General features: G+C 50.4%; 1 protein-coding gene across 3 annotated transcripts in view; it reads left to right on the forward strand.

Annotated features, from left to right (window-relative positions):
- The window catches only part of KCNC4 (potassium voltage-gated channel subfamily C member 4), a 42,227-nt gene extending 28,911 nt beyond the window's left edge, over positions 1-13,316 (forward strand). Inside the window, exons 4-6 of one of the 3 annotated variants that reach the window (XM_027575835.2) lie at positions 11,640-11,766; positions 12,064-12,186; positions 12,877-13,316. In XM_027575835.2, the coding sequence (XP_027431636.1) occupies positions 11,640-11,766; positions 12,064-12,186; positions 12,877-13,090 (464 nt within the window). In that variant the 3' untranslated portion in view covers positions 13,091-13,316. Of the gene's footprint in view, positions 1-5,717; positions 6,174-11,639; positions 11,767-12,063; positions 12,187-12,876 lie in introns of those variants that run through there. The other 2 variants (XM_027575843.2, XM_027575880.2) reach the window with 2 other exon arrangements.
- Positions 13,317-19,018: the final 5,702 nt, after the last annotated feature.

Below are 19,018 nucleotides of genomic sequence, written 5' to 3' on the forward strand. Positions count from 1 at the left end.
CCTCAGCCCTCACCCAAGAGGGGCTCAGAGAGGAGGTGTCCTGCCTGGCCCAGGTCCGGCCAGCTGCCCGTTGGGAAGACCGGGGGTGAGCCCAGGAGGCCCAGGAGGCCCCGAGGAGTTGTTCCCGGACTAACTGTTGCCATGGTGGCCCTCCCTGGGGTGGCGGCTGCCTAGTTGCTACGGAGAGAGAGAGCGTTGCCGCCGCCACCGCTCTCAGCATGGAGAAGCTGCCCCAGGATGCTTACCCTTCCGAGGCCACTAGACGGCCAACCTGGGCGCCTGTCTGTGCCACCCTCTCAGTGCACTAGGGGCCACAGCACCAAGGAACAGGAGTCAGAGCTAGCCGCCTTCCTGATACCCCAGCTGCACCCAGCCTCATGCCTCAGGACCACCTCCTCCCCTGAGGGACAACACTGTACTCCTGGCAGATCGATTAGGCACCTCATTTCTCTCAGGACACCCCTAGAGGTGGCAACCAGCTCCCAGGGAGCCTGGGGGTGGGATGATGTGGGTAGGGGGTGTGTAAGAAGGCCCCAGTGGTACCACTCTCCCTCAGGGCCTCAGTGTGCTGGACTGTGACTAGCTGATTTCCCTGGACAGAACCGGAAAATTGGTTTCTAGAATTCTCCATCTCTCTTCCTGGGTTTTTCTCTACCCTAACTAAATGCCACCCCCTTACTGCATCTCAAACACCCACACATTTCCAGGGTCCTTCTGTTCTCTTCACCCTCTCTTCACGGTCTAATCTACGCATCTATGAAAAGTATTTTGTGCCAGTTATCCACACTCTAGTATAAATGAGGGTCCACGCATCTTTGATTTCCCAGGACACAGGATTACTAGACCTCCTCTCAACTTATGGAGTAAGAAAGAGCCTCCTTCTCTGTTGTAGGAGGTCCTGACACCAGAGAGCTCCCAGCAGGGTCGTTTTTTGTTGGTTTGTTTGATCAGAGGAGAAAGCAGGAGCTCCTTGTGTGAATCAAATTAGAGGCCAAGGTTCTACAAGGAATTCTGGCTTCGCTTTGACTAATAAAAGAGAAAATGGAGTGCAAAAGGGAAATCAGAAGTGATGTGCAGTAGGAGCTGCCTCTGTCTGGAAGACTCTCTCTCTTTTTGTATCCCTTCCATATTCCAGTGTTGAGTCCTCTGCCTGGCAAATCCTTATTCATCCCTCAAGGCCCACTCAGCTGGCACCTCCTCCGAGAGCCCTTCCTGGACTCTCCCTGTACACTCTCACAGTACCTTGTACACCTTCCCCCCGCCCCCATTGTAGTACTTAGCACAGGGATAGCTTGTCGCTCGTTGACTCATTTATGGGTGCTTCTCTTATGAGCGCTCTTATCTCCAGCCCCTGCTCTGTGCTCAGGAGCTCAGTGATGAATGAATGAGCAGGCAGGGAATGAGCTAGCTGCTCGCTGCTGACTTCTGTCATGCGCACCTGTTATTCTAGCCCATGTCTGGTCTCAGAATTTGTCCAGAACCAGTCCCTGGGATGCTGGGCCTCTCCCTCTACCACCCCACGACAGTGTGCCAGCCAAGTCTCCCCTTCTGCCATCAGAGCCCCCAACCACAGACCCCGACTCCCCTCTGCTTCCCAGGCTCTGACCACCTGGGCCTTTCTCTCCTGGCTTTGGACTGGTTATCACTGGAGTCTACCTGAGACACCTATGAGCTTATGTCCTGGGTTCCTCTCTTCTCCATCTTCCACAGTCTCAGTCTTCACGAGAGTGTTCTTTTAGGAGCCTCCTGCCGTCTGCGACTCTCTGAGTGCCAATGTGGGTAAAATCCCTGCTGCACGAGGGGGCCACAGAGAGAGAGACGGGAGACTGTTGTTCCCACAAGAGCCCGGGCCAGCCCCATGCCATCGCTTGGTTTCAGTTTCCACATCTGTGAAATGGGAATTAAACCTTCCCCGCCCTCATCCAAGGGAGGTATGAAGGTTAAATGAAGAAGTGGGTAGATGGGTCTTCTGGAACCCCTAGAGCACTACCTGAGGTGAAAGGTTATCATTCCTCCGACCTTCTCTCAGGGGTTGGGGTGTTCCTCCAGAAGAGGAGAGCTGATGCCTCTGGAAAAAGTAAGAGTTCACACTGAGTGCATAACAGGCCATGCATTGGTCTAAGCCTTCTGTGTGGATGAATCCTCAGAAGAAACCCAGGAGGTGAGGGCCCTAAAAGGCCAAATCACTTCCATTTTACAGATAAGGAACCAAGGCACAGAGATTAGCCTGACAGAGATGTCACAGATAGATTTCCCATGTTGATTTTGACCCGATCCCATTCCACCTGGCTCTGGACCCCACGCCCCTGGCCACACGCAGCCACAGGATGGAGCTGGCCCCCTCGGCCCTGGCGCCACCACTCTCATGGATTAACTGCCCACACCCAGAATTCTGGCACTCCCAGGCTTTGCTGCTCAGGACCTATGTGACACTGGGTAAATGACTTAACCTCTCTGAGCGCTGGCCCCCTGCCCGCGAAGTGAAGATAATCACACGTCTCCTGCAGGTTGTGCCGGGAGGAGTACGCAGAGGTGGAATGCACGAAACAGCCCGCCAGACTCAGCCAGGCGGATGGTGCTCTGGGCATGTCCCCCATTTATACTTAGAGAAACAATCGGGGGAGTAGGGCTTGGCAGGCCTGACTAGAAACCCTTTTCTAGAAATCCCTGCTAGGGCCACTCACTGTAGGGGTGACAGGATGAAGACAGTGTCCAGCATGACGCAGGGCCCCTGTGACGTGAATGCTCACGAGACAACCCTCTGGCGTGGCCATTTCCCTCTTGGTGACCCAGAAGAAGTGATACAGTGATACCTACGTAGGCCTTCCCAGGGCAGTGAGATGTCAGAGAGAAGCCCTCGAGCGGTGTGCCCCCTTGCCCTCTCCCCCAAGTCCTGTCCACACACACCTGGAAGCTGCGGGGAATAGGAGCCAAAGAGCAGGGAGGTAGGAGAAAGCACTAGAGGAGAGGCAGAGAGCAGGGATCCTGGAGGAGGAAGGGGGGTTGAGGGGGAGGAAGAGGGGGGAGGGGCGGAGAGGAAGCGAGGGGGGAGGAGTGAGAAAATGCAAGGAGGGGAGGAGGGAGAAGGAGAAGAGACCAATCCCGACTGTGGGACCTAAAATGAACTCAACAGGCTGGAAATAGAACAGCTGGGCAAACCCAAAACACTGTTTGGGTGTCTGCTGAGCAAGCACGTGAATGAACAGAACTGGGGGAGCAATTCAAGGAAGAAATAGATCGTTTCATCTCAGAGGTAGGTCAGAACAGGAGGCGTTCATTCCAGCCCGCCCAGATTACTCAGGATTCTTTTTCTGAGGGTGTTTTCTTTACGTAAGCATTATTTTTAACAGGCTGCCTTGCTGGTTGGGTTAGCCTGACGCCACCCCATCCTTGGCAAGTGGAAGGTTTCAGTTACTCGGAGACCAAGACCACTCTGGATTTTTATTGTAACTGTGGCCATGTCTGGCTTCAGAGGAAGAAATCTTAATCCATTCTCCAAACGGAGGCTTAGGACTCTGAGCTGTGTCATGGGAGACCACCTTCCCTTATTAGAACAAAACCCAGTTCCAGGATGGGCCAGGACTGGCCTGGGGGACCCTGCCTCCCTCAGCACCCCCAGGGCTCCATGATGCCTTTTGGTGGCCTCACTTGATGCCAGCACACTTCATCCTGGGAGGTGCGTTGCCCACCTGAGGCTCTGCCAACGGGCTCTTGCCCTGGCCATCAGTGGCACCGCCTCTCCGCTCCCCACACCTGCCCCGCCCCGCCCCCATAGCGCTCTTTCCATCTTCCTCCACCCTTCCACACCCTGGCTCTCTTTCCCACCTAGGCTCCTAGGGAGACTCCTGGGTCTCAAAGACCATTTGCTGACTCTCAGGGCCCATGAGCCTCCTGAAGCTGCAGCCAAAGCCATTTGTATGTCATAATTCCACAGGAGGGATTCAGAGCTTTCCTCAGATGGAAAGTTAGAAGTTGGGCCAGCACAGACTATGAAAATAGCTGGAGCCAGGTGGCCCCTGGTGGCTCCTTTTAGGCTGCCTGAGGAGTCCTCCTCACTTTGGGGCTTTTGCTCCATCATGGATTTCCCTAGGGTTCGACTCAGCTCTCCTTGGGACAGACTGTGGACAGGAACCCCGGGGGCTGGAGCTCCAGCCTTCAGTTTACCACTGGCTATGCTATCTTTGGCAATCTGCTTGCTGAGCTGCAGCATTTGTCAAGTTGGGGATAATACTGCCCACCTTAGCAGGTTCTCCCAAGCCTCGAATAAGATCCTGTGTCCCGACTGCTTAGCCCAGTACCTGACATTTTATAAAGCTTAACTTCCTTCCTTCCTCTCTGTCTCTTCTTTCCTGGATGAACACTAAGGAACCTTTCCAAACTGAGCAGGTAGACTCTACTAGAGCATCTTTGGGGAAGACCTAAGCTGGAGAGAAAGAACACAAGCCATCCCACAGCCTTTCCAGGAGGCGCTGGGGCCAGAGGGTTAGCTCTGGTGGAGGATGGAAGAGAGGAAGTCTTAGAAGGCTGGGAGCTGGCAGGTGTGGGTCCATTCCCCCAAGTTCTGACTCCGTTTCCTCTGTTGCTCTGGGCTCCAGTTTTCATCAGAAGGCATTCCCACGGAGCTCCTGTTGGTGATCAAGTCATGGCGACAAGCAAGGGGAAAGTCTTAAAGCGGCTTGTTCTGTGCACTTCAGGTAGAACTAGAAGCAAAACAAGTTAGCTTCCTCTTCTCTGACATTGACGAGCTGGGGGACCAAGGAGGGTGTTTCAGAAAATTCAGGAGTTTCCTTGCCCTTGTGTGACCCGCCTCTCGCCAAGGCGAGAGACCAGCATCTTTGAGAATGCCCATAAAGTACTTGGAGCTTCTCAGATGTAAAGAGCAAGAGAAATCAAAGCCAGCTCTTATCTCCATCCAGATGATGGAGATTGGGGCGCCTGGGTGGCTCAGTCAGTTGAGTGTCCGACTCTTGATTTCCGCCCGGGTCATGATCTTAGGGTCTTGAGTTTGACCCATGTGTCAGGCTCTGTGCTCAGAAGGAAGTCTGCTTGAGATTCTTTCCCTCTGCCCCTCCTCCTGCTCTCTCTCTCTCTCTCTCAAATAAATAAATACAGCTTAAAACAAAACAAAACAAAACAAAACATAGCCCAAGCCTGTGCCCTTACTCGCCTCACTTGGCCAGGGGCTGGGTTAACGCCAAGCTGAGATTCCTCTTCCTTTATACTCACCGGGCCCCAAAGGCTGCCAGGTTAGCAGCTACCAAGCCAGTAATCCCTAAAAGCCATCTGCACCCCTCCTTAGATCCCAGACGGAATCTCAACTCTGTCCCGACCTTCAAATCCACCTTGATCCCTTTGTCAGTGCTTTTTTCGCTCTGGGTCTGGGCACCCCATCTGTAACTTGATGCCTAGGAAATATTTTTAGCTACCAACCTTGACGCAGACTTCATTCCCATTCAACACGGGGGTAATGAGAGGGGAAAGAATTGGAAGATTCCAACACCCGCTTGAAGGGTCTTCCTAAAAGACAAGTCTGACCACGTCCCTCTGCTTCTGAAAACCCTTCTATGGTTCCCTGTCGGATAAAGGTGAGATGCCCAAGACCATCTGGCCCATCAGGCCTCAGTCCCCACCCCTCCCTCCCCACACACCCAAGTAGGGGTGTTCTTTGAACTTGTGCACTGTCCTGCCTTTGGTCACACTCTTCCCTTACCTTACAGGGACCCCCACTTGCTCCACCTTGTGAAAACTACTCATCTTTTGCGAAGCCTTTCCTGATCCGCCCATCCCACCAGCAGAACTCAGTGCCCTCACAGCCCCTGATGCACCTTTATGAGAGCATTTGTTTGCACTTGGTATTTACCTGACCGCCTTGCACAAACCTTTTTTAAGAGCCCTTAGCTTGGTCTCACCTTTTCTGTACTTCTGCTAACTGGGCCGAGGGACCTATGTAGATACTAGGATATTAAATATATTAAGAAAAATTATCCAAAATTTAGGTAAGGCCAGAAGGATGACTGTATATTCCTGCAATGTCATAGCGAAGCTTTGTTTAACAGACCTATGCAAGGAGTATTTAATTCTCTAGAACTGCTGCTATCAACATAGGACCTTTGAGCACTTGACATGTCAAGTGCGAATGCCCCAGGTTAAAATGACAATGTTTTGGACATGTTGGGTCAAATAAAATATATTATTAACATTAATTTCTCCAGTTCATTTTTACTTTTTAATGTGGTTACTAGAAAAATTTAAATCACACACACATGGCTCGTGTTCTATATCTCTTGGACAGCACTGTCATTGCGTGACTTTGTCATTTGCCTTTATTAATAAAGAACACAGACTGTCAGGTTGCATGTTAACTTGTAGGTTTTTTTTTTTTTTAAAGATTTTATTTATTTATTTGACACAGAGAGAGAACGCACAAGCAGGGGTCTCGGCAGAGGAAGGGGGAGAAGCAGAGGATTTAAATGATTTCTGTCTGGTAGGCAAGAGAATCCCAGTTTTATTGCCCTGCAGGACATTTTCCAGATTTGTCTCTAACTTACAAAGAAATTTATCTTGGTGTGTCTTCCCTTTTAAATGCAGTTCCTTGAAGGCTCTTTGAACCACCTTTAGCACCTTATTGATTCCCTCATTAATTGATGAGTTCAATAAAATCTTTTTTTTAAAAGATTTTATTTATTTATTTGACAGAGAGACAGTTTTTTTTTTTTTTTTTTCTGGCATGAGCCAGACGCCCTGGCTAGGTGCCGTGTGACCCCAAAGTGGCTCCCCATGCCCTCAAACGGTGGAACGAGGAACCTGGGGCTGGGCTGAGTGGAGCCACCAAGATAACCCAGGGAGGAGGGTTGGGGCCAAGTTGTTCCCAAAGCAAGGACGCCTGCCATAACCTAGTAGATGCCGGCAATTCAGGCAGGGGGAGCGGGAGAGGGAGAAGCAGGCTTCCCGCGGACCAGGGAGCCCGATGCGGGGCCCGATCCCAGGACTCTGGGATCATGACCTGAGCCGAAGGCAGACGCTTAACGACTGAGCCACCCAGGCGCCCCTCAATAAAATCTTTGACGCATGTTCATTCTATATCTGTAGGAGACTCGTGCTATTAACTTTCTAGAAATTATACTTAGATCTCTATCTCCTGTCCGGCTTAAGCGCATGGACTGAATTATTAGCATAACTGGTAGTAAGTAGGGGCTCAAGAAATGTTTGTTGAATGAGTAAAAGCACTTGCTTGGACTTGGGACCTCATGTTTGAACTGCCAACCCACACTTTGCAGTGGGATCCTTATCTGCCATATGTCTCGGGGTGGTGGGGGCGATGTAGGAAAGATGAGAGCCCTAAGCTATTTGGGTGGTCCCCATGAAGATTCCCTGACTTTGGGGGCATGTGATCCCAAGAGGATGGTAGCCAAAGCAAATCCCTTTGGTCAGCTCATGGGAAGGTCCTCCTGGCCCTCCTACCCCTCTCAGGGTGCAGGAAGCTGAGTACCTGGATAGGTTTCCCTTCCCTTGCTGCCCATGGCCTGGGCTCTTCCCAACCTCAGCCCTGTGAAGATCCCACCAGACAATGCTGACTGTTCCTCAAGCTCTGGACACAAAGGCATTTTTGTGTTGGAGGTCAGTAAGCTGTGCTAGCCTCAGGAGCCTGTGTTCTGGGGGCCCTGGAAAAGTCCCTGGGTCCTGAGTCCCGACAGATAATTGTAAATTATGTCTTTTACCCTTTACCTTCTTTGCCATCTCCGCAGCGGGGGATGGCCAGCTGGCAGGAAGGGTAGACTTTGATTGTGACTTCCTTGAGGGCAGAAGCTTGTCATTTGTATGCCTGGCATCTGCTGAGCACGTTTCCCGGCCCACAGTGGACACTCGGTGAATGCTCATCCACCTTCCGTCCCTTTGCCTGACTCCAGCCTACAGCCAGCTTCCTTCCAATGAGACTGATATATAGACTCTCTGGCCTCAACAGAACATTGATCAATCAATCCCCCTCCGGGAGTCTGGGCAGGATCCACTGATAATTAGGCATCAAGCTCAGGGTTGGTGACCTTTTAGAAGTGTCACACCAAGCTTGCTCTTGTCCACTTCCCTTATGGAGAAAAGAGAAGTTTGTAGAGGTTCTGCTGCTGGAGAAAGAGAATAAAAGCAACAGTTTTTTTTTTTTTTTTTTTTTTTTTTTACTGTGATAGGATATACATAACAAAATTAACTATATTTAAGTGTATGGTTCAAGGGCATTAAGTACATTCACATTGTTGTACCATCCATCACCACCATCCATCTCCAGAACTTTCCCATCATCCCAAACTGAAACTCTGTGCCCATTAAACAACAACCCCCTTCCCCTTCTCCTCCCAGCCCCTGACAACCACCATTCTGCTGTCTGTCTCTATGAACTTGACTACTCTATGTACCTCATATACGTGGAATCATGCAGTATTTGTCCTTTTGTAATTGGCTTAGCATAATGTCCAGTGTTTGTATCACATTTTATTTATCCATTCATCCATTAATGAACACTTGGGTTGTTTCCATCTTTTGGCTATTGTGAATAATGGGTGTACAGATATTTCCTTGAGATTTACTTTCAGTTCTTCTGGGTATCCAGAAGTGGACTTGCTGGATCATAGGGTAATGCTTGTTTAATTTTTTGAGGTAAAAACAACATTTCTGAGCACCTGTGTGGTTCCAGCTCTGAGCTAGTCCCTTTCCATATGACATCTCATTTAATCTACACAACAACCCTATGGGGTGAAGATTATTATCCCCAATTTACAAAAAGTGAAGATTCCAGGAAGTAAATAACTTGCTCAAGGTGATAGATAATGACTGTCAGTCAAGTTTTGAGCCCAGGTCAGCTTGATTCCAAGGTCACACTCTTCCCAGGCAGCAGGCAATGAAAACAAATACAGTCTTTGAAAAGACGGGGCCGTACTTTAAAGCTGTTGGCAGCTAACACTTTCTTTAATTAACAACTAACATCTTAGGAGCCTGGGTGGCTCAGTCGGTTAAGCGTCTGCCTTTGGCTCAGGACATGATCCCAGGGCCCTGGGATCCAATTTTAGGTGCATCTCTTAGCAGCTGTTTGCCTTGGATAAGCTTAATTAGCCTGTGTGAGTCTCAGGTTGTCCACCTAGGAAAACTCGATAACTATACTTAGATGAAATGGCCAGTGTGAGGATTATATTAGATCCAGGCCTGAATTTACAACTCATCAGGTGCCTGACCCAAACAAGTTAACTTCTCTGAGTCTCAGATTTCTCATCTTTAGAGCGGGGAACTCACCTCCTCCCCAGGGTGGTGGTAGGGATGAAGGAGCTAGTGGATGCAAACCGTTTGGCACCACATAAATGCCCAGGGAATGGGAGAACGTGCCAGATCCACTCGAGGAAGGTAGGGCATTGGGAAGTTATTTGAGCGGAGAGGAAGGGTTTGAGCTGAGCCATCTGCCCTCTCCCCGGTGACCGAGGGAGAGCCCAGTGGGGGAGCAAAGCCTCTCCCCTTGCCTCTCCAGCGGGCTTGAGCCAGTGAGTTAACCAGGCCAGCCACAGCCCTGTGGGGCAGGCTTTCAGCCCCTGAACCCAGATGACCAACTTAACAGCTTTATAGCCAAAGCAGGGAAGGAATTCAGAGAGGGCTCTCCTCTGGCAGCCAGGGATGAACTGTGAACCTCCTTTCTTTGTGGGAGGGACAAAGAGATCATTTTAGTAGACTTCTTTTCTTGCAGGCACACTGTCACAGAACCTGGTCATCCTCCCCCACATCCCACCTCCCTGGACAAAGGCACTCAAGCTGCCAGGGCCACTGGAGTCTGGGGTACCTAGGTGGAGAGTGGGGGTGGGGTACAGCAGGCTGCAACAGCCCCAGGTGACTCAGAGCTGCCCCATCCCTTCCTGCGGGGTGCTCCCTAGGTGCTCCTTCCTGTGGCCAGTCCTTAGATCACTACCTGCCAGACAGCTCACAATCATGGGCTTGGTCTCTAAGGCTCCCTAATGTGGGACCCCACCCCCCTTGGACCCATGCAGTCAGCAGAGGCAGCCTGGAGTGAGCAAGAATCCTGGACCGAGGACAGAAACACTAGCGTTAAATCCCCTTGTTTGCTTTGCACGCACAACAGGATAGTGTCCTGCCCCGGCTCGTCTCACAGGTTTGATGTGCGGACCGTTTGGGTTAATGTCGTCATCCTAACACCTTACAAATAATCATGAATGACCAAGTCGTTTAAATGCTTCCTTCTCTCTTGAGCAGATAATCCCAAACCCTTATCTTCCCGCCGAATTCAAATCCTGTCCCTCTTTCTGCTACACATTTTCACGTTCATGGCCTGTGGTGCTTAAAGCCCTCTAAACAGACAGCTCTCCAAGCCAAGCTGGTCTAGTGTGCAGTGCCTGATACGGAGGCCCTGCAGGGACTCTGGCCAATGAGCCCCCCTACCTTGCTGGTGCTCCCCGCTACCTTCTGGGTATGAGCAGCTACCACCCCGGACACCTGTTTCTCTGTCACCTGTTACCCTGGCCGGCCGCTCCCCACCTCCTGCACCGCGCTCACCCACCAGTCCTGACGTCAAAGCCTGGAGAGTTAGCCGAGCCTCCAGGTGAGGCCAGTGCTTCCTAGCAACGCACAGATTTGGTTTCAGAGCCACCTGCTTCCTGCCTGCGGGCTTGGCTGAGCCCCGCAGGGAAGCCCTGGGCCCTTCCTGGGTGGCAGGGCCTCTCCTGGCCCCACGGCTGTGTCTGAGCTCACAGCACCTCGGGAGCAGATCTTACCTTCCTCTTTCCCTTGGGTGCTGAGCTGGGTGCCTGGCTCAGAGCAAGTATGGGTCTGATCATTGGGCTGGGCTGTGTGAATGAAGGAAGGAAGGAAGGAATAATTGTGCTAACGGTGTCACCAACGGTTCATCCCCTGGGGATGTGGTTTTCCTCAGGACATGAAATCTCTACCAACATTGAAAACTCCTCCCTCCTCCCCTTCCTTGGGCCAGCCACGTGGGCATATTTCTCCAAGAGGATAATTCCATCTCTTTTCCTGGGAGTTTCCAACCCCAAAATGGCTCAGGCTTGCGCAGAGGTGCCAAATATGGCACACAAATTATTCTGAGCAACTCGCAGCCTGGTCTTACACAAATAGTGAAGTAGAAGAGGATAATTCTGGTTTTCTCTCCCTTCGTGCCTGTCTTCCTTACTGTCATTGATTGAGTGAGTCACTCATTGATTCATTGATTCAAACTGTTGCCGAGCGCCGGGCACTGGCAGGTTCAGGTCATGCAAAGGGACAATGTGAATGGCGCCCCGGAGAGAGTGTGGCCAGGAGGGGGTTAGCACATAAACCCATAACACAGAGGGCAGGGAGCCTAGTCGACAGAAGGGAGTCCAGGGAAGCTAGTGGGAGGGACCCCTTCTGGGGTTGTAGCTGCGAAGATTTCTGGGTGGAGATGAGGCTGGAGCTGAGGCGTGTGGGCTTTAGCCAGTAAACAAGGGAGGCCTGGTGATGTGGGAGAAGGAGGGGTAGGAAGCCAGGGAAAGAGGAGCTTTGTCTGGGAACCGTCTGGAAGACAGTGTTTCATTTGACCTGAGGAAAGGGAGAGTGATGACCCATTCTTCTGTGATTCCTGCTAAGATGTTAATTGGTTTTTTTTTTTTTTTAAGATTTTATTTATTTATTTGAGAGAGAGCGAGCACAAGCAGGAGGAGGGGCAGAGGGAGAAGCGGACTCTCGGCTGAGCAGAGAGCCCGAGGAGCCCAACCCATGTTTACAATCTTATCTTCCCGCTGGGTGAGTTGTCTTCCCTCATGCCACCCATAGCTGGGCCTCCAGACCTTGGCTCGCGAGGTGCCCCCCACCCTCAGCACCCTTCTCTGCCATGTCCTCTCAGCCGGCTCTCTGAAGCCAGCTCTGAGTATCTTCCTGGTCCGGCTCAAAATACGCTTCCTCCACTGGGCCTCTCGGACACTTGGGGCCCTGCCCTTCTCCCTCTTTCTCTCCTTCCCAACCCCCAGTTGCATTTACGACACAGGAGAGCACCCATTATGCTCTTGGCCTGTTTCACATGTCTCTTTGCCTTTCCTAAAGACCAACCACCAACCGTCTGGGATGCCACATTGTTCCCGGCCCTGAGATGTCAACTCCAGATTCTACAAACTTCTTCAGGGTGGAGGCCACCATTTCTGGATCTGCCATCTCAACTAGCACAAAGTAGGTGTTGAATAAATTCACACATCTGTATGTTATTGTTCAACGCTTCTGAGTATCCATTATTTGAATGAATCTTCCTGAAGCCCTTGTGAGGTGGGTATGCAGATTCGGAGGGGCTTGCCACAGCTCAGGTGGCTGACTAGCTGGTTGCTAGAAGACCAGGGACTGGGACCCAGATTTTCTGATCCTGTGGGCAGGGCTCTTTTCCTCCACCCAGGCCAAAGACGTAGGCTCAGCTGTTTCATGGAATGGTGTCCCTGATCAGCTGATTGTCTCCACTGTTATCTCCTCCACAGAGCCAGGAAAAGGGCCCTGCTGGGGCCCCGTTTGTTGAAAGTGTCTTTAGAGGGGTTCTGAGGGCAGCTTGAGGCCGAGGGTAAGAAGCATCTCAGGTGAAGCCCTGAATGGGACCAGCACTCAGCAAGGAGGTCCTGGTCCAAGAGAGGACGTCCCGGTGCCCCCCAACGGGTCCGTGCGGGGTCTTAGGTCTGTGGAGTGCCCACTCCACCCCAAGGCCCTGCAGGGAGCTGCCAGTAGGGACAGGTGGTCAGTTGCAGACCAATCCCCAGGTCGCCACAGGATCCTTTCTCCAGGACAAAGGGAAAGGAAAGCGATCGGATAGCAGCCAGGGCTCAGGCAAAGGAGGAAATAATCCAGGCAGAAGGAGTCAAGGTTCTGTTTTGCCCACAGACTTACAGGAGGAAACCAGATGCAGAGAAGCTTCCCTCAGACAGTGGATGCCCCCATCAGGCTGATCTGGAGCTGCTTTGCCAAAAAGGAGAACCGGGTTGCGAGGAGCCATCCTCATTCTCACTCAGCCAGATGGCCTGAAGGAGGTGGGGTGCCTCCAGGAGCCCAGCCCCTTTACCCTGCTCCAAGCCAACCAGCCGGCCACTGGATCTGAGCCCCTGCAGCCCAGGAAGGCAGTCAGGGTCATGGTGGCAGCTTCTTGTGACCTGGTGCATCCTTTGTGGGATCTTCACGGACCTGCAAAGCCCCTGCAGCGTCTCCCCGTCTCTCGGTCTTGTGGCCCATTTGCCTTAGGGAGGAGGCCAGGGTTGGAGCCCAGACCGGGGCTGTGTGGCACCCGCTTTTTGAGAGCAGCCCTGGCACGCAAAGCTTGCTCTAAACTCTGCACAGCTTCCTGCTCTGGGAAATGCAGGATTAATTGAATGACATGTGTAGCGGTTACGGGAAGGAGGAGGTGGGGTGGGGGGAGGGCTGTCTGCAGAGCCTGCCAAAGAGACTAGGAAGTAATTCACCTGTCACTTGATGCTGAGCTGCCTTAACAGGTGTCAGTGGGGTGAACACTTTGTCTATCCCAAATACAGCACCCTCGCGGCCCGAGCACGTACTTTTCAGGGCGGGCCAGAGCCTCTGGGATGCCCACAGAGAGGGAGGCTGCAGCAGCAACGCCACTCCCATCACCGTCAATCCCATGGTAGCTCACCACCTCTTTTGTGCTGCAAACACTGCCAAGGTTCTGAGTAAAATAATCTTTGAGCCGGGAAGCTCACTGCACAGCAGAGAAGACATCCAGAAATACACGTAGTTTGTTTGCCCTTTCAGGGATAATCCCAGTTTCAAACATCTTGTTAACTCTGGTGAGAGCAGGGAACGTGTGCACCCTCTTATTCACACCTGTAATCCCAGTGCCTGGCACAGAGTCTGGAACGGAGTAGAGGCTTAATACATGTTTGTTGAATGAGCAAATGGACAAAGGCCCGGATCATGAGTTCGACGACCAAGTTCACTGGAGCTCTGCAGGCAATCAGTGGTCTCAGCTGGCTGTGCCCCAGAACCCCTCGGTTTCCTCTCAGGAGACCCTCCTCACTTCTCTGCCTTCTCTCCAGCAGACCCCTCCAGACCTGTGCTCTGCAATTTTGCATTCAGTGCCCCGTTCCCTGGCCCCTGAGCCCCAGTTGCTTAAGATAACTAATATTAGCAGGTGAGGGGCAGCCCAGATGCACTTTAAGATGCTTAGCCTGGTTGGAGAGCCCTAGACAGAACCAGATGTATTTTTAGCTCCTTGGGTATCTGGAAAGGTATTGAGATGCTGTCGTCGTTACAGACACTGGGCAAATCAGTATTCTGCTACTGGCCTCCCCACACCAGCAGTTTCCATTCAGTGTCTCAAAAGCAAGGGTTGCCATGGAGATGGAGTGCCAGGGCAACTGAACTTCCTGTCGGGAAACAGCGGCACAGGTAGAGCTCTGGGCCAATGGGAACCAAGGAGCTCCTTGGATGGCCACAGCTTCTTCTCCTGAAGGCAAATGATGGCAGGAGTCCCTGGCATCCTCAGGAGGGGGTCAGCCGGGAGACGGGAGATGCTGTTTCTGGAACTTCATTCAGGGAGGCACTGATTCTATTTCTTCCTCACAGGTGGCATAGGACTCATTTGGTTCTCTCTCTGTTCCTTTGCCCAGGGACTCGGGCGACCTAAGAAGCAGTCTGGAAGCTGCTTGGGGAGGAAGGTGGCAGGGCCATTCTGAGTAGAGGTCAGTCCTGGCAGATACCTAGAACCCAAGCTCTGTGAGGGGCAGGTGGAGGCCAGTCCTGGAGGCATTTGAGTTACTCTTGGGATGGCATTGTGCAGGCTTATCTCGTTTTATCCTTGCTCTCGTCTGGGGAGGCAGTCCAGACAGGCGGCATGGTCCCCACCTCCCTCATTCATTCACTAAACTTTGCCTGTGTGCCTGATAAGCGAGGCAGCTGAGATTAAAAAAAAAAAAAAAAAAAATCCGGGACTCCAAGAGGCTAAATGACCCACGTACTACTACAAAATTACCAAGATGTAAAACCAAAAGAACACCCAGGTCTGTCCGGTCCACAGATTCAGAGGGATAAGAGCCCAAAGACACTCTTGAAGAGCATTTAGCTTGACCCTCACACTTCACAGAAAATAAACTGAGGCCCAGAGAGAGCACAAACTTGGTCACTCAGGGAGCTGGTGACAAAACAGGACCAGGATTCTTTTGCCCACTCTTCTCATCACCCAAAGCTCTTTGCAGAGAAATGTGCTGCCCAAAATTTTACTGGGCACTTGCTTCGTGTCAGGTACTGGATCAGCTATGAATTACTTTTAGTTGCTGTTAGCAGAGACCTGACCATAGTGATTTAAGCAAACAAGGATTTTACTCTCTCATAAAAGACGTCTAGGGGCAGGTATTACAGGGCTGTTTGACAGTTGGACAAAGTCATCAGGGATGCAGTTTCCTTCTGGTTTTCTGTGTCACCGCCTTCAACACAGAGGGTTGATTCTAAACACCCAAGATGGCTGCTGGAGTTCTAGCCATCACATCCACATACCAGGCAAGAAAAGGAGGAAGAGAACAGAACAAAAGGGCCCGTGTGCCTGCCCTGCCTGCCCCCCGCCTCCTTTGGGAGTCTTCCTGAAAGCCCATCTGAGTTCCACTTACAGCCCATTAGCCCTTGCTAATTGCCAGAAAGGTTGAGAAATGTCATCTTTTACCTGGGCACATGGCTACCCTAAATAAAATTGGGGTTGTGGTAGGAACAAAGAGTGGGAGAATGATACTTCCAAATTATCTGCGGTGTGCATATATGTTTATTTGAAAATGAGGAAAAAACACAAAAAACTACCCCTCCAACCTCCTATTCATCCACACAGGTGGTGACTGGGCCTGCTCAGAGTCCCTTAGATTATGCTACTTCCATGAGGACAGCACGACACTTCTGAAAGCAGGGTTTAAACAAACTTGATATTGATGCAGTTCAGTGTGAACAAAATCTACAGACCTTGTGGATATCACCCAGGGAAGAGGCTTGGAGCAGAAGTGGCAAATTCACCAAGGAAGCTGTAGAAAATCTCGGCTTCATGCAAAGCCAGCTCCCCGGCCCTGAGCCTCCCCCGCCGCCAGCCCCCTGCTCATCTTGTCGGGAACGCCTCCCACACACAGTCTCCGGGCCCGCCGAAATCCAACGGCCGCCGGGGCTGCTGGGCTGCTGGGCTGCGTGCCCACCTGGAGTCATGCTGAGCGGCAGGGGTGGGCGCTGCGGGTTCGCCAGGAAGCCTCGGCCTGGGTGTGCCTGCTCACAGATGGCTCCAGTTATTTATGAATTGGAGCTGTTCTCCTCAAGTCCCCGTAAGGTAGGTCAAGGACAAGGAGGAGACCCATAGTAAACGAAAGCCCCGGACCCAGGCGTCCCGACTCCCGACCACCCCCATGGAAAGACTTCAAGAGTGGGTCGCAGGCCCGGTGCAGGGGCATGACTAGGCGCACAGGGATCCCGCTGCAAGGCTTTCTCTCAGTGTGGTGCTTCTTGACAATAGTTCTAAGGAATCCATTGCCCAGGGCATGATGAAAGGTTTTTGAGAAGGGGACAGTGAGAAAGCAGGGATCGGTCTAGTCAATATGAAATTGGGTGGTTCACTCATGACAGAGCCCAGACACTCCTAGTGTATTCAGAATCCATTTTTCCCTTCGTCTTTACCAACTGAACACCACTTTTATTTGGGAGCAGTAATGTGCTCAGTTGCAGTATCTTGGCCTCTCAGACAATCAAGTAGAGGGAAACATCTCTGGGAAGCCTGTTCATCCCTTAATAAAAGGCAAAGTCCCCAGAGGAGAAGACTGCGTTTTTGGCCTCCCCCTTCCCCCTTCTTCCTGACTGGAGTGAGAAGGAGATGCTTGGGCACCCAAGCAACCCTGAAAAGAAAAGGCCCCATGCTAGGATAGCGGAGCAGGAAGCGAGAAGGATCTGAGGGCCTTCGCGACTCTCCCAACATCCCTGTGCTATCTACTTCCTGACTTCTGGTTATATGGCAAAAATCAAAGCCCCATTTGGTGAGCCAGGGTGGGTTTCTGTTAAGGGAAGCCAAATGCAAGCCTACCTGATGCCCAAAGATTGCCAAAGGGCAATGCCTTTTTGTGTGATGGCGGATTTGCCAACCCAAATGCAGTTCCTGGGCTGGTTTTGTCCCCAGGCTCACTTCCCTTCCTCACCAGACCAGCTTGAAGCGGACCCCCCTATGTGTCAGGGAAAGAAACTGGCTGGATTCTCCTGGAAGAATTTCCAGCAGGCCTGGGCTTGCATCTTGACTGTTCATCTTAATATATCACTCTGGGGGAAAGTGAAAAATTAAGTCCCATGGACTGCTTTTACTCCTCCCGAGAGAGAACATGGCATCCAGGAAAATGCTTCTTGGCCGAGAAGTCCCTGGGAATTAAAAATTTGATCCTCCTAGACTCAGGAACAGAATCTTCTCCTTTCCCATTTCAAACCATTGAAGCCACAGGACTGCCCCCCACTGACGTCTCCATAGATCGTGGGTCTCAATCCTTTGAGATCCATAAGACCTTAAGGCTTCGTGGGAGGAAATGATGACTGTATCATCTGTCAGATTTTTCTCAATTCAACCAAAATCTTTTTGAGTGCTTACCATGTATCTATATAATCTTCACAAAATGAGCAAATGGCTTTAAAAGATTCTTGCAAAGAAACCTGGATTAGAGATACTATCGATAATGCAAATGTAAGAAACAATAAAAATATCTGGAATGACCTTTCTCCTCCTGAATAAGCTCTTTATTAGCCAGCAAAAGTGATGACAGCCTAATTGGACCTAAAAAGAAGTTGACCAAAAAAGCCAACATTTTCAAGATAATTCCCTAAAATATGGTTGACATTTATTATTGTTAATGAAGGTTATTTCCCTAAGAGTTTTTGCCTTGAGATATTAGCTATTGATAATAGAAAGCTTCCCAGTTAGTAAGATATTTAAAAATTAAGCATCCAGACAATGAGTATAAACTTCCTCAATTATTTCATTGATGCTTAAACTTATTAACCATGCTTATCTCAGTATTTAACAAAATGTCATTAAATGTAGTAAGTGTATACAAGAGTCTTTTGGTGTTTCTTAGTAATTGCAAAACACAAAAAGCTGCAAGCCCTTAGGGAAACACTTGCTTTTCTACCATGAAAAAGTGGCTGTAATACACGAAAAACAATATGGCAACAAAATATGTAATCTTTAGTCAGCAGGTGTTATTGAAAGATGCATAGGAAACATTGCTAAAAATTTTAAGAAGTGAATATTAAAGCAGAGTAGGCTTGGGACATCTGGCAGGCTTAGTCGGTAGAGCACGTAACTCTTGATCTCAGGGTTGTAAATTTGAGCCCCACACTGGGTGTAGAGATTACTTAAAAATAAAATCTTAAAACAAACAAACAAAAAAACCCAAAAAACAGGGGTGCCTGGGTGGCTTAATTGGTGAAGTGTCTGCCTTCAGCTAAGGTCATGATCCCAGGGTCCTGGGATTGAGCCCCGAGTGGGGCTCCCGGCTCAATGCGGAGTCTGCGTCTGTCTCCTCTCCCTCTGCCCCTCGCCCCACTCTCTCTCTCTCAAATGAATATATAAAGTCTTTAAAAATATCTAAGTAAGTAAGTAAATAAATAAAACAAAATAAAACAGAGTATGCCTTACAGGAAGTTTGCTTTATATTTGATTGAAAATATGGAGCTTTCTAACATCTCAGTTAATGGGATTGCTAGATTTTGTTTAAATACTAGAAAGAATTATTTTTGAATCACCAAAGGAAAGACGTGGGGAAGAAGAGTAAATGAGTAATTTCTCAGAAAAAAACAAGAACAAAAACAAAACAAAACTCCTTTATGGGAAAACTCTGGACTGAAATGAAAAGGGGAGCCTGGGACGAGGTTATAAAGGTAGAACCACACTTGCTATTCATTCACTCGACAGCCAAGAAGTGACCAGACGTGCAGGAGCGCTGAGGGTTGTCATTCATGTTGTTAGTTTTATAAAAACAAGGTCTTTAAAGTATTACGGAGTCTTTACAGTACTTTG

This window comes from Zalophus californianus, chromosome 4 (assembly GCF_009762305.2).
Source record: "Zalophus californianus isolate mZalCal1 chromosome 4, mZalCal1.pri.v2, whole genome shotgun sequence".
NCBI classification, from domain to species: domain Eukaryota; kingdom Metazoa; phylum Chordata; class Mammalia; order Carnivora; family Otariidae; genus Zalophus; species Zalophus californianus.